Raw genomic sequence first — 15,176 nt, 5'->3', positions numbered from 1 at the left:
AGGGTCTGGGAGCCCAGAACCGAGTGTCAGAGGCCGACTTCAGGACTGGAGAAGGGCCAGCCTGGCCGGGCTCCCGGTGACAGCCCAGTTCTGACACTGCATCTGCCAGATGGGGCAGGGGAGGGCCAGGTGGGGTGGAAGCTCAGAGGCCACCGCCCTGCCCTGCCCTGCTGTGGGGCTGGTTATGAAGAGGACCCTTCTGGGGCTGCCTCCAGGGAAGCACTCCTTCCTGGCAGGTCCTCTGCCCTGTGGCCTGACCTTACGGGGGCCCATTCCCACCCAGGCTGCCCTGAGTAGGTGAAGGATCAGTCATTTCTCACTGGACACTTCCCATCTGCTCTTCTCAACTTGGGCCCCTGAGAGCCAGGGGAAGGAAAAGGGACTGGGCAGGCCTGTTGGGAGGGGCTGGGAAGGGGTCAGAGCCACACCTGCCCCAGGGAGTACCTCCCTGTCCTGGCAAGTGGGGTGCGTGCGGGCGCGGTCAGTGCTCACGTGCTCCCCTGTAGCGTCTCCTTCATCCAGGGCTCTGACCGATGCCTGTCCTTTGAAGGGCTCCCGGAGGAGGCATTTGAGCATCTGACCAACCTCAATTACCTGTACCTGGCCAATAACAAGGTGAGGGGCCTGCAGCAGGGCAGGGTGTCGGGGGCTAAGCTCAGGGAACTTTCACCAGGGCCTCTTCTGGGCTGGCTGCTGGGTTCCTGTTGCTGCTCAGACCTGGCCCAGACCCAGGGCTTCAGAGCCGTCAGATAATGGCAGAGGCTGAGACCTACATCGGCGTAGTGGGGTGAGAGCTCATCCCCATGGGGAGGGGGTGCTGGAGGGCTTCCTGGAGGAGATGGCATTTGAAGGGCCATGAAGAGTAATAGGATTTCAGCCAGAGACCTCAAGGGGGAGGGCACCACAGTAGAAGGGACAGCATGAGTGAAGGCATAAAGGCACTCAACCTCAAGATACTTGGCCTGCCCCAGGGCTCTGTCCTGGCCCCCTCTCTCTGAACTCTCAAGGAGACTGTCTCTCCTCCCTGGTCTGTAACACCCATCTACATCATGGCCACGTCCAGAGGCAGTCTCCAGCCTTTCCCCTACTCCCACTTGAGACACAAAGGTCCACCTGCCTCCTCAGCATCTCCCCCAGATGTTTAATAGAAGTAGAACTGGTGCTTCCTGCCACAGCCCCCAAACCCCAGTCCTCCCGTTGTCTCCCCACCTCTGGAAAGGGCATCTCCAACTACCTGCAACCCCACTGGTCAGAGCCACAAATCCAGGAGTGCTTCGCTCACGCACGTGTGGTCCCACTGCAGGCCCTCAGCTGCCCCCACCCACCAGCCCAGGACCGCCATCCCGCAGCGGGACACAGACGTGGAGCCCCTGCCTCCTCGTTTGCTGCCCCTTCTCCTCAGAGCAGCCAGAGGGGCTTTAGGAAATCGTGCCTCACTTCTACCACTCCATCTCCCCTCCCCACTTAAAACCATCCTGTGGCTTCACCCTTGGCCAGGAAGAAACCCACACGTCTCGCAAGGCCCGCAGATCTGTGTGGTCTGGGCCCGCCTGCCTCTCTTATCTCCCCACTGGCCCCCTCACACTCCGCTTCACCCCCAGGCCTGGCAGACCTGCTGTGTGGGTCTGCCAGAGACCAGGGCCTCTGCTCGCTGCCCCTGCTGTGTGGGGGCTCTCCCCGCAGACAGCATTTAGGGTGCTGTCATGCCTTAAGTGTTACCTGTTCTCCAAGCACCCAACCCAGTCGTTCTCTGTCATCAGTCTGTTTGAATTCCCTGCAGAGCAGTGATCACTCTCAGATACTTTTATTCCTGTTTGTTTACTAGGATGTAAGCTTTGGTGGTGGAGACGGAAGCAGGTATCTCTGTATCTTGTTCCCTAGGACATATCCAGTGCCTGGAACTGTGCCTGGAATATTGCAGACTCAGGGACGACTATTGAATGAATGAAGCATTATGAGCCGGGTCTGGGGAAGTGTGGGTGCTCACTGTGGCTGCACAGAGGGCCAGTGTGAGGGGGCAATGAGCGGGGAGACCAGGAGAACAGACAGGGCAGGGGACGGGCTGGAGAGCTTTGAGTGCCAAGCTCAGGACTATGGGGAACTGATGGTATGTTAGTGGGGATTTTAGAAAGATGGCTCTGGTTTCAGGGAGGAGACGAATTGAAGGGGCTGAGATGAGCAGCAGGTAGTATAACTCAGCAGCAGCCTCTGACCTGCCACTGGTCCTTCTACCCAACTCTTCGCTTTCCAGCTGACCTTGGCACCCCGGTTCCTGCCAAATGCCCTGATCAGTGTGGACTTTGCTGCCAACTATCTCACCAAGATCTACGGGCTCACCTTTGGCCAGAAGCCAAACTTGAGGTCAGAGGTCAGAGGGGGGCCCTGGGCTTAGGCTGGAGAAAAGGGAGGAGCTGAGGCAGAGGCTGCCAGCCCTGAGTGGGGCCCAGGGGGCCCAGACAAGCCCTGGAGGAGGGGCATGCTGTGCAGAGCAGGCATGATGCCCCATGCTCAGGGCTGCGGTGACAGACGCCCAGGGCTGCAGGGGCACAGGATCTGGAAGACTGACCCCTAAAAGATGAGGAGGAATCAGTACAGGAGGCGAGGACAGAGGGTGATATCTGGGGACTAGCGGGGAGCCGAGTGAGGGTGTTTCCCTCCTTCCCCAGCCCCCGGGGGAAGGGAGCATCTTTCAACAGGCAGAGCCATCCCTCGCTGAGAGCTGGTTTGGGAGGAGTGAGGCCCCCCCCAGAACAGGTGTGTGAGCAGCGCAGGGTGGTGCTGGGGAGGGAAGGTGCTACAACCTCTGGTGCCACTCTGTCCCTGAATCTGTCACCTCGATTCTCTTCATTCCCTGGAGGAGCCAGAGTTGCTGTGCATGGCCCCTTCCCACAGATGAAAAGGCTGAGGCCCAAGAGAGGCCACACAGCAAGAATGAACTATATTGCCTGTGGATTTCTCTTGTTCCTATCTTCTCTCCTTGTAGTATGGTGGCTCCATGAGGGCAGGGGCTTGTTGGTTCTGTCCAACTATATGCTATATCTTTAGGATCTAGAACAGTCTTGTCACCTGGAGGCACTCATTGTATATTTGCTAAATAAACTGAGGGGTCACCTCCTCTAAGCCAGGATCCTGTGCTGGGCACTAGGGACAAAGAGGTGATAAGGATAGGACCGTTCTCAGGAAGTCCATAGAACTCAGAGCCAGCTGTGTAAAGCCGACAGGCAGGGACTCCAGGGCTGCAACACTAGGGGAACAACTGAGAATCTTGAAGGATATGGAGGAGCAGGGACTTGGGGTCACGAAATCCTATTTCTTCCACTAACTTGTGGGGTGGGTCCTTGGTCCCCTCGGCTATGTGGGGGGGAATGGATTTGGTGGGGTCTGAGGTTCTTGAGATGGGAGGAGGGTGCCCTGGGCCCCAGGCCCAAACTGAGCAAGGTCTGGAGCCTCACCAGGTGAGATGATGCCGGGGCTGGGAGGCCTGGGTGGGTGAGCACCTGTGCCTCATCCCCTAGGTCTGTGTACCTGCACAACAACAAGCTGGCGGATGCTGGGCTGCCGGACAACATGTTCAATGGCTCTGGCAACGTGGAGATCCTCATCCTGTCCAGCAACTTCCTGCGCCACGTGCCCAAGCACCTGCCACCTGCCCTCTACAAGCTGCACCTCAAGGTGGGAGGGAGAGGGCAGGGAGGAACACTGCCAGAGCAGGGACCCACAGCAGGGGAAGAGCCCAGTCCCACATGGGCACAGCAGTAAGGCTGTGGGGCCTTGAGCACGTGCCGGCGGGCACAGCGTCTGCTGCGGAGAAACAAGCAGAAGCCCGGGCACCTGGCTGTCAGCCCCACATGGAGTACTTTAGGCCTGGGCCCCTCCCCGTGGCTCTGCCAGACCCCTCTCCACACCTCATCCCAAGGCTCTGCCCATGCCCCTTGGCCATCCCTCATGCCCCCCTCCCTACCATCCCACCTCTCAGAACAACAAGCTGGAGAAGATCCCACCAGGGGCCTTCAGTGAGCTGAGCAACCTGCGTGAGCTGTACCTGCAGAACAACTACCTGACTGATGAGGGCCTAGACAACGAGACCTTCTGGTGAGCCCCTACCTGAACCCTCAGTGTGAGCTTGGCACTCAGGAAGCCCTTCCCAGGGCTCACATGGCCCGGCCCTTGCCCACCTGCCCCTGGCCAGTTTCCACAGAGAAGGAACTTTGAGACTTTTGCCTTTACTGACATTTCTGTCCCCAAGAATAATGATATGTAAGGTCTGCCAAAATTCTAGTAAGGCAAGGAAATGTTTGCAGAGGCTGTCTTCTTCGTACAAAAGAGAAACTCAAACATTCTTGTTGAAGGCAAATCTATTTTCAGTTTTTAGGGCCCGGGTAGCCTAAAAGGACAAAAGGCGTTAAAAAATTAGTCTTCAAATAAACTCTTAGGTGTTAGAAACCATGCTAGATCCTTCCTATACCAATATATCATTGAATCAAAGCAGTGAGAGCCTCGGAGAGGACTGAGGTCCCCCAGTCAGCTAGCGGCAGAGCTGGGATGAGTTAGAGGCAGGTCCCCCGCCACCTCCCTTGGGAATAATGTTGGAAACAAGTGCCATGTGGGCTCCTGCCCACTGGCCTGATCCCCCGCCTCCCTCCAGGAAGCTCTCCAGCCTGGAGTACCTGGATCTGTCCAGCAACAACCTGTCGCGGGTCCCGGCAGGGCTGCCGCGCAGCCTGGTGCTGCTGCACCTGGAGAAGAACGCCATCCGGAGCGTGGACGCAGACGTGCTGACCCCCATCCGCAGCCTCGAGTACCTGCTGCTGCACAGCAACCAGCTGCGCGCGCAGGGCATCCACCCGCGGGCGTTCCAGGGCCTCAAACGGCTGCACACAGTGCACCTGTACAACAACGCGCTGGAGCGCGTGCCCAGCGGCCTGCCCCGCCGCGTGCGCACCCTCATGATCCTGCACAACCAGATTACCGGCATCGGACGCGACGACTTTGCCACCACCTACTTCCTGGAGGAGCTCAACCTCAGCTACAACCGCATCACCAGCCCGCAGGTGCACCGCGATGCCTTCCGTAAGCTGCGCCTGCTGCGCTCCCTGGACCTGTCAGGCAACCGGCTGCGCACGCTGCCGCCCGGGCTGCCGCGCAACGTGCACGTGCTGAAGATCAAGCGCAATGAGCTGGCCGCCCTGGCGCGCGGGGCCCTGGCTGGCATGGCCCAGCTGCGGGAGCTCTACCTCACGGGCAACCGGCTGCGCAGCCGGGCCCTGGCCCCCCGTGCCTGGGCCGACCTCGCTGGTCTGCAGGTGAGGGGGCGGGGCGAGGCGGGGGCAGGGCCGTGCCCGTGTGTGGGGCTACTGGTCTGGCTGCCCTGAGCCCACCCATCTGCTGGGCCCGGGTGAGGGGTGGGCAGGAGGGCTGGGCCGTGAGGGAGGTACCCGCTGGGCAGGCTGGGCCTTAGGGTAGGGGGTCTGGGCCATACCCACGGTATGGCAGGCTCGCGGTACAGGAGCACAGGGCAGAACTCAGCGGGCATGGCTAGGCAGAGCTTACCACCTGCAAGGACAAGCTTGAGGAGCCCTGTGGGGATAAGGGGAGGTCATGGCTGCAGGTGCGGGGGTCACTGGGCATTGTTCAGTAGGACTGGGGGGCAGGGACAGTTCAGGTGGCATGGGAGAGTGGAGCTCACCCCCCTGTGGGCAAAGGATAGGTGCCTGGGGAAGGCTGGGCTTGGGGCAGGGGAGGACGGCAGGCCCGTGAGGGGTGCTGACCTCACCAGTCTGCAGAGTCTAGGGGGGTGTACTTGAGGCTTCTGGGACTGGTCAGTGGGTGTGGCTCCCGTGGCCAGAGTGTGAGACAGGAGGGCTGTCTGGCCATGTGAACTGAGCCTCCTTGGTTACAAGTGAAACCTGCCGACCCAATGAGGGGCGGAAAGGGAACTTCATTAGAGAAACCTGGGAGGGTCTGCTGCCTTACCAGGCCCCTCTCTCCCAGATGTCCTCAGGCCTTGCACTTCCCTTTTCTCCAGGGCTCTGCTCAGATATCAGCTCCTTGGGAGGTCTTCCTTCACCGCCTGCCACCTTCCTCTGCTTTGTTTTTCTTCATAACCCTCATCCCTTCCGACAACAGATCATCTGTTTGCTTGTTTGTTGTCTGCTCTTCCTGCTAGAACAAGGGGCGGGCATTTTAGTCTGTTGTGTTTCCTGCTGGACCAGGGCCCTCCTTGTGATAGGTGCATAGTACATGCTTGTGCGGGGAGCTGTCAGGGTGGGGATGTCTGAGGGGAGTACAGGGGAGAGGCCCTGAGAGTGGGAGGCTGGGAGGTGGGGCAGAGCCCTGAGGGTGGAGTTGGGGGTTGGCAGCCGGCCCTGCAGGAGCAGCTGGGGTCTCTCCCAACCCAGACAGCCCAGCCGAGTGCCAGACACCAGATTCCAACCGCCTGTGCCGGTCTCTCTTGGGTATTCTTAAGGGGACCAAACCCCATTATCCTCTCTTCCACACCTGCTCCTTCTGCTGCATTTTCTAACTCGCTGAAGGGGGCAACATCCACCCAGGTGTCCACAGGAAACGTGGATGCTGCCCTGACACCCCCTTTGCATGCTATCTGCCCTCCAACGCCCATTGTCACTAAACCCTGCCAACTCTACCATCACATCTCCCCATCTCTCCACTTCTCTCCATCCCTACTGCTCATACCACCAAGTCAAGCCTTCCCCATTTCTTTCCTGGACCCCAGCTTCCTAGGAGCTCTCCACTCCTAGATTCCACATGTAGTCAGAGGGTATCTTGAAAAAAACATGCTCACCTTACACTCCCACCCAGGACCCTTCTGTGTCTCCCCGCTGCCTTTAGAACCCAGACCAGCACCCTTGCCACAGCCTTCAAGGCCTAGTCTGCCCCTGCTCCCAGGCTAGCGTCTCAGTTTCCCAGGTGCACTGGGCTTTGCTCATATTGTCCCCTCTGCTGGAAGCACCTTCTCCACCCTGGTGGCACCTACTCATTCATTCATTCCACAAGCCTGTACCGAGCCTCACCACGTGCAGACACAGCTCTAGAACTGAGAACCCAGAGGGAAATAAAACAGATCCAGGGTCACTACTCTCCTAGAGCTTCTAATATACCTAGGACTCAGCTAAAGTGTCACCTCCTCCAGGAAGCCACTGGTGATGGGCAGGTTAGATGCCTGCCTGGGTGAGTCCAGTCAGGGATGGGGTGTCTGCTGGAGGGGGTTCTTCCTCTCACTGTTGGATCACTGTTGAAGCAGGTGCTTTTGTTGCTTCAGAGCCCCCACCTGCGCTGGCTGCCGTCTATTCCCTCGACCCGAGGCTGGATCGGGCCCCTCCCCAGGCTCCCTCATCACAGCCCAGTTCCACTGCTGCTATTGTCAGATTGTTGCGTCCATCTCCCCTGCCAGCCGGGCTTCCTGAGCACGGAGGCAGCGTCTCAGTGGATTCCATGCCCCCAGTGCCCATGGGCAGGCACTGAGGATGTTTGGAATGAATGAGGAAGTGCTGGAACCATGTGGAAGGAACCCAGTGGGGAGCAGGGAGCCCTGCTGGGTAGGGGAGGTGACAAGGAGGCTCCCTCAGGGGACTGAAGCGAGTGCTTCCCTTGAATCTTGCATCTGAATTCATGGCCCCCAGTTTCCTGGCCCCGAGCCCCAGCCCGTCAGGGTGAGGAGGGAGCTTAGAGATGATGGAAGGCCACCTGTGGCTGCACAGGTGTGTGTCGGGGCAAGGGTGCTGACAGCCCGAGGGGCAGGCAGTGAGTCGGGCCCGGGCACATCCGGGTCTCCTGCCTGCTGCAGGTGCGTCTTTCTCTCTGGGAAAACTACCCCATTTTCCTGGCCACCTGCTTCCTGGACTCTAGGCCTGTGGTGACTCTGAGACTGACCAGCCTGGGGCCTGGCTGCCATGCCAGGGTCACTGTGGGCTTTGAACCCTTGCCCCTGGCCCCTGTCCACATGGCCCTGAGATCCACGAATGAGCAGGCCCATCTCCACCCTCATCTGACACCACTGAGGTGAGATTTAAAGAGCGGAGGACCCCTAGCCCCTGCCCTTCTGGGGTCTTTAGTCTGATGGTGGTGACAGGTGTGTTGAGGAGGGAGGACGTTGACACCTAGACATCTTGGCCGTGAATTCCCGTGGGAAGGCAGAAGGAGTGGAGTAGGATGTACATCAATTAGAACAAGGGTTTGGAGTCAGGTGCACCGGCTTCCAGCCCGTACAGGCTGTATGGCCTGGGATAGATCTCTGAACCTCTCTAAGCCTCTGTTTCCCCATCTGGAAATGGGGATAATTATAGACCCCACCTCACAGGGTTATGAGATTTAGATAGGCTCTGGGGTTGGTGGGAGCTTGGCATGCTGTTAAGTGCTTTGGCTCCCCTGGTCACCCCTGCAGCTGCTCGACATCGCCGGGAATCAGCTCACGGATATCCCTGAGAGGCTCCCCGAGTCGCTCGAGTACCTGTACCTGCAGAACAACAAGATTAGTACTGTGCCCGCCAATGCCTTTGACTCCACACCCAACCTCAAAGGGATCTTTCTCAGGTAGGAGGTCCTCTGGGGCCCTGCACGTGCCCCTCTGGGGACTGGCCCGGCTCCAGCAGGATAGTCAGGGCACATGGGAACCACTTGCAGGTAGAGGTCAGTATTTGAAGCCTAGCTTTCCTGCTGACCAGCTGTGTGACCCTGGGTACATCACAGAACCCCACTGAGCCCCTGTTTCCTCAGCACTCAAGGGTGAGGACAGTCCTGGCCAGGCCTGGTGAGGTTCATAGGTTTGTGAAAGGGCTTTGGAAGATTTAAAAAGCAGAGCATGTGGGTGTTATTATCGATGTTCCTGTGGCAGGAGGGGACCAAAGAAAGCATCTTCCCAATTTACAGCTGGGAAGGCTGAAGCCCAGAGAGCACAGGTGACCACTGTGTCCACAGCTGGCCAAGCTGGGCCTGGGCCTCGGATCCAGGACAGCAGATGTTCAGGTCCTCGCTGGGTTCTGGGGGTTTAGAATGATTCAGGGGACCCAGCTACCCAAGAAGCTTCCATACAGCAGAGCCAGGGTGGTTCTTCCCACCATCCCCATCCCCCAAGTCAGAGAGAAGGAGACAGATCAGAGTAAGGCAGTATGTGCACTGCCGGGGGCTTTGTGACCCAGAAGGCCAGGCTGGGTGACGTCGGGGTGCAGTGTGACCTGTGCCTCTCGGCTCCTGCAAGAGACTGAGGTGCAGAGAGGTGAGGGGGCCTGAGATCAGAGCCCAGCCTCCCCACTCCCAAACCTAAGTGTGTCCCTGGCCCAGCTTGGCCCTGGCCTTGTCTGTGTGCCCCTCCACACCTGGCACCAAGGCGACTCCAGGCTGGCAGTGCAGGAGCCTCAGGCCTAGAGGTTAATGCCAAAGGGCAGGCAGAGAGGAGGTGTCTGTGTCTGCCCCCCCGAAATCATAGTGAGAGCACATATGGGGGAGACCTTCCCTCCACTGCACTGGGTCACCCCTACCCCCCAGCAGCAGCCACATTGAACAGCTCGAGCTCCCCGTGACACCTGTGCTCCTGAGCCGCCTCCTTTTGTGTTTGCTGCGCGTGTTCCTGGAGGGCCCGTCCCCTCCGCTCCACTTCTGGGCTGGGTCAGTGTGGGGCGCGGTCAGGCCCCGGCGCTGACCCCACGTGGGTGGCCTGCACAGGTTTAACAAGCTGGCCGTGGGCTCTGTCGTGGAAAGTGCCTTCCGGAGGCTGAAGCACCTGCAGGTCTTGGACATAGAAGGCAACCATGAGTATGGTGACATTTCCAAGGACCGGGGCCGGTTGGAAGAGGAAAAGGAGGAGGAGGACAAGGAAGAGGAGGACGAGGAGGAAGAGGAAAGGTGGTAGTGACAGGGTAACCGGATCTGACATAGGTAGGTGGTCTGTGCGGGGTGCACTAACCTGCTTCACCAGTTTCCTGCCCCTGACCCCAGTCTAGGTCTCTCTGTCCTTTCTTCACCCTCTGTCCCCTGCTTCTTCATTCATTTTGCAAATCTATTAGAGCACTTGGTATGCTAAGGCCCTGAGTGAGAGGTTGGGTATGACAGTGCACCTGTGGGAGGCCGGCTGGTGCCGGGGGGCCTCCATGCAGGGTGATGCGTCCCTGATGGGACCCGCCCAGGGGCTGGGTTGGTGGAAGCAGGGAATGAACGTGGGGACCCGGGAGGAGGCTACTACTGTATCCAAGCCAGAGATGCTGGGGGTGGGCGGTGAGGATGCAGACAAGCAGATGGGCCTGAAAAGAGTCTGGGGGTGCACACTTGAGGAGCCCAAGTAGTCCTGCTGGACATGGGGTGAGGGAGAAGACAAGATGCCAGTTCTAGCTTGGAATTCCAGGTGGACGATAGTACTAGGAGGAGCAGGTTTGGTGGGGGGAATGATGAGTTTGGAGGGCGCTGGAGGAGCTGCCCAGGGTGGGCTGGATATGTGGGTCTGGGGCTCAGGAGTGAGGTCTGGGCTGGAGACGGGGGTCCAGGCATCGTCAGCCTTGAAACAGTCACTGAGGCCACAGGATGTTGGGAGAGCTCGCCCTGGGGGCGAGAGAGAAAGAGAGAGAGAGGGAGAGAGAGAGAGAGAGGGAGAGAGAGAGGGAGAGGGAGAGAGAGGGAGAGCACGAGCATGGCCAGCCAGCCGGAGGGAACGGCGGTAGGAGCTGGGAAGGAGCTGGGACAGAGCACCGGGGCACTGAGACAGGAGAAATGCAGGCAGCCCAGCACAGAGGGTGATTACACAAGCATGCAACACAAACACCTGCACGTGCACACAGCACACCAACCCACATGTACCCACGCTCACACCCATGTCTAAGCATGTACACACATGTTTAGCACAAAGCACACACTCAAACACACACCACACATGTGCACACACACACATATACTCCATCGCACATTCACAGATGCAGGACAGGTGCACCATTGCGTGCACATGTGTGCACGCGAGTACATGCGCACATGCCTCCCCAGGCACACGTGCCCTTGTGTGCACGCGTGCAGACACACATACATGTGCACGCCCATCATGCCTCCATGCACAGGCTTCTCTGGAAGTAGAGGGAATCAGCCGTGCTTCTGACAGACTGACAGAGCCGAGCATGGCCACGGACTCACCGGATTTATCCACAAGGAGGTCACCATGACCTTGTGGGGAGCGGCTTCAGGGGCAAAGAGGGTGGAGAAAGCGGCTGGAAAGGAGAGGGTCCAGGGAGTGATGACACTTCTAAGAAGTTTGACTGTGAAGAGATGAAAGAGGGTGGTGGTGGGAAAGGGGGCGTGAAGTTCAGGCAGGGCTCTGTTCACATTATGACTTTTTTAAGGGATAGAGCTGGCTTGAGGGCTGATGGGGAGGGGCAGTGTGGAGGGGGGAGTTCAAAATACAAGAGAAGAGAGCTGGGTGTAGCCATCCCTGTGGAAACAGGAGGAAGGACTGGCTTGGGCAGGAGGGTCAGTGCTCCTTTCACTGTGGCAGGAGGATGGAGGACCGAGTGGCTGCAGTTACACACAGATCAGTGGCTTGGTAGCTGGACATGAAGTCCCACCTGCCTGATGCACACCTCTCTGTGCAGCAGGAGGTGCTCAGCAGATGGGGGTGGGTGTGGTGGCGATGACCAGCTGGATCCATCCATGGCTGGGGTTTTGGCCAGGTGTGTGGGACAGGAGGGCAAGGAACAAGGAAACTGAGGGTACTGGCAAGAGAATGGCTGCCTCGCGGAGGCTGGGGGTCAGGCTGGGAAGGGAAGAGGGTGCAGACAGGAGGGGTTGGTCTCCTGGGGGGGGATGTTGGAGAGTGGGCACAGTGGTGGCGAGTAGTCAGGAGGAGACGTGTGGTCAGGAGGGAGAATCGGAGTGAGCCGAGCTGGGAGTCCTGGGCCAGGGTGTGGCCGTGGGAGGAGGCCGCTGGGCCACTGTTAGGATGCTGAATTGAAGTGGGGCCTGGCTCAGAGAGAGGCCTGAGGGGGGTTGAGGATACCGTGGGTGGATGACAGAGGGAGGTGGGGAAAGGGGTCCAGCGGATGACAGAGAGAGCAGTGTGCTGGGCTGGCTATCCAGGCGTGGAGGGCAGGCCCAGAGGCAGTGCTCGGGAGTCACCTTACTTGACTCCTGGGGCCCTGGGCCATGAAGCTGGAGCCCCTTCTCTCCACGCATTGTCCTCAGGCAGAGCCAGGGGTCAGCGACTGGGGTGACGGGCCATTCAGTGAGGATGCTGTGGCCCTCCCGAGGGGTACCCTGGGTCCTGGGGTGGAGAAGATCTGCCCCCTCTAGAGGACACTGGCCGCGGTCAGGTGTGCTGAGCGGGACCCTAGGAGAGGCCCTGGGAAAGGCCAGAGAGATCCGAAGTCCCGCCAGTCCACACCAGGCCCCCCAGGAGCACCTCCTAGTGGGTGACCCGCTGGCTCTGGACCCCCGGGGCACCTCCCCCTCAGGCCTGCAGTTGCCTGACCCTCCCAGAGCCCCCAGCTCTAATCTACCTGTCCCAGGCTGGTCGTGGTTGGCGGGTCTGCCCTGGCCTCCCCTGACTCTCCCGCGTGTTCTGCAGGATGACGGACCGCTGGAGCCTTTCTGCAGCACGTGCCTGAGCCTTGTGCGTCCCCACTCTGCCTCGCTCACAGACACACCCAGCGCAGCACCTGCCGGGCCCCCGCTCCGCACACAGGCTGGACCCGGTCTCCCACACCCACCCCTTCCTGCAGCTCATCCGCAGCCAGACACATGCAGACACCGCACCCACACACACCACACAGCTGCACATCAATGTCCCACTTTCGCCCCACACCCAACACCGCCATCACTCCCTGAGTCCTGCAGACTCGATGAAGGGTCTGACCTGCCCTGGCACTCCTGGGTACCTGTTCCCTGCCCCGTGGACACACGTACATACACACACATACACGAGTCACATGCACACAGCCCTCCTTGGCCTATGCCGCCAAGAGCTCTCGCCCCAGCCAGAAATGGCCAGAGCAGCTTGCTGTCTGACTGTCTGCCCGTCCGTCTGTCCCTTGCGGAAGACACAGAGTTACCTCCATCCTCTCTGCGGCCAGGTGCCTGCACCCTCTGGAATTCACAAAAGCTGGCTTTTGTTCCTTTCCCTCCATTTGGGGACAGGAACCTTCAGGACTGCTGCTCTGGCCCGCCCACCCTGCTCCCCACCACTGGGGCCCAGGCCCCGGCCGGCTGCAGGCACGTCTTTGATGGGCCAGCCCCCACTGAGGCCAGAGGGAAGGTCTGGGGCCGCTAGGGCCCTGGGGCTGGAACTAGGCGGAGGCCATGGGGCTGGGCACAGCAAGAGTGAAGGGCCCAGCTGCACCGATGAGAGAACTTTTTTATTCTTTGGGCCTGAGGGGAGTTCTGGGTGCCTTTGGTTTTTTTATTCTTTTTTAAGGAAAAAAAAAATGATAAAAACTTCAAAGCAGATTTCTCTTGTTACAGAAAAACTAATATAAAAGCATTACCCCAGTCTGGCAGCCTGTGGCCGTGTCTATGTGTGCTTCCTGCCAGGTGCTGGGCTCATGCCTGGCCGGGTGGGCAGGATCCAAGCACCTCAGCACCTTCTGGACCAGCAGGAGTCAGTGCAGAGTTCAGTTCTTGGGGCCCACAAAGTAATCACACAGGCAGAGGTCCAGGGACGCAGGGTTTAGTTGCAGGTAAGGCGGCCTGGAGGCAGGTGCAGCCCCTCAGCTGGGTGGAGGTCAGCAGGTTGGGACCACCACACTAGGCCGTGAGCTCACTCTGCACTCCCAGGGTCTGAGCATCCAAGCAGAGGACCTGCCAGCTTCAGGCTGCTCGGGGCTCCTGTGCACTGAGTGGGCATTCCTGATGGGGTCTGTCCCATAGAGGATGCTGGAGTGGGAAAGGGGCTGGAGGCAGGCCTGGGAGCTGGGGCTCTGGTCTCTGCAGACCTGCCCGGGGAAGAAGTTGCAGACATGCCCAGTGCACCACAACCACCAGCAGGGCCAGAGCTGGACCAGAAGGCCGTACCCGGCTTAGAGCAAAGAAGAACCTCTGACGGGCAGAGCTGCCCCACAGCGGATGAGATGCCCAGCAAGTAGCGGCCCCTCACTACTGCAGGTGTGTAAGCATGCTCCTGTCAAGCCCAGTAAAGAGCAGGTTCCTGCCTTGTGTGGAGCAGATGCCATTGCTCAAAGGGCCTTAGAGATGTGACACAGGGAAGGGGCCAATAAGCCAGGCCACACCATGTGGGGAGTTAGGATAGCTTGACATCTGACCTCTCCTAGGTGATTGGGCCTTAAGGAAGGAAAGATGCTCCCATGGTGGATACTACAGCCCTCAGCCCTGCAGTGGGAGGGGGAGCCGGGGGCCCTTCCTGGGCTCCTCAGACTATGGCCCTGGGAGGAGGATGGAAGTAGTTCAGGAGTGGGGGCTGGGAGGCAGGTACCCTCCTGATTCTCGGAGTGACCCTGGAAGGCCCCTCCCCTCCCCCAGCTTCAGTGTCTCCAGGGTTCCACAGTGCAAGACCCTGGGGCTGCATCTTCTCCCCAGAGTATATCCAGAGCAGGCTGTGTGGCCAGGGCTCTTCTGTGTCCCCTGCGAGCCTCCTGGAGGCACCATGGGGCTGAGGAGAATGACGGAGGGAGAGTCTGGAAACTTCTTGGGCACATCCCCTCCTTAAAGCAAAGCATTCACTGAAAGGAGCCAGGCTGGCTGAGGAAATGTGTTTCTTTTGTGAGGACTGACCTCAGGGCCCTGCCTGCAGAGCAGAGCCCAGGCTGTGGGCAGAGTGGTCTGTCCACACTGTGGCTGTCCAGACAGGCCCCTGGGCAGCCTGGTTTGCACTCTACCTCCTGCATGTGACGGCCCAGGCAGGCCTGTCCCCACTCCAGCCACCAGGATGGGCTCATTTGCACGCTGGCTGCCCAGGCAGGCCTGTCCACACGCTGACAGCTCAGGCAGAGCTGTCTACACTCCAGCTACACGGACAAGGCTGTTGACATTCTGGCTTCCTGGACAGCCCTGTTTGTACTCTGGCTGCCCAGACAGGCCAGTCTGCTCTTTGACTGCCTGTATTAGCCCAATAAAGAAATGCTGGCCAGAGTATGGTCGCTAGGCCCACAAGATTGAAAAACAAAATACCTTTATTTAGTCATCACTGAATTTGCAAACACAGAAGGGAATAGAAAATCTAACTCCACTTCATCACA

The 15,176-nt window shown here is 59.2% G+C and overlaps 1 protein-coding gene across 2 annotated transcripts in view; it reads left to right on the top strand.

Moving 5' to 3' along the window:
• The first annotated feature begins 537 nt into the window (after positions 1-537).
• The window catches only part of LOC102988895 (podocan), a 39,594-nt gene continuing 24,955 nt past the window's right edge, over positions 538-15,176 (top strand). The window contains exons 1-8 of one of the 2 annotated variants that reach the window (XM_028485921.1): positions 538-615; positions 2,252-2,361; positions 3,516-3,672; positions 3,977-4,092; positions 4,646-5,303; positions 8,402-8,550; positions 9,679-9,891; positions 12,554-13,474. In XM_028485921.1, coding sequence (XP_028341722.1) covers positions 3,568-3,672; positions 3,977-4,092; positions 4,646-5,303; positions 8,402-8,550; positions 9,679-9,865 — 1,215 coding nt within the window. In that variant the 5' untranslated portion in view covers positions 538-615; positions 2,252-2,361; positions 3,516-3,567 and the 3' untranslated portion in view covers positions 9,866-9,891; positions 12,554-13,474. Of the gene's footprint in view, positions 616-2,251; positions 2,362-3,515; positions 3,673-3,976; positions 4,093-4,645; positions 5,304-8,401; positions 8,551-9,678; positions 9,892-12,553; positions 13,475-15,176 lie in introns of those variants that run through there. The other variant, XM_055083183.1, reaches the window with a different exon arrangement.

Source organism: Physeter macrocephalus, unplaced genomic scaffold (genome assembly GCF_002837175.3).
Source record: "Physeter macrocephalus isolate SW-GA unplaced genomic scaffold, ASM283717v5 random_521, whole genome shotgun sequence".
Taxonomy (NCBI): Eukaryota; Metazoa; Chordata; class Mammalia; order Artiodactyla; family Physeteridae; genus Physeter; species Physeter macrocephalus.
The sequence above is the reverse complement of the archived record's forward strand: the minus strand, read 5'-3'. Positions and strand labels throughout refer to the sequence as shown.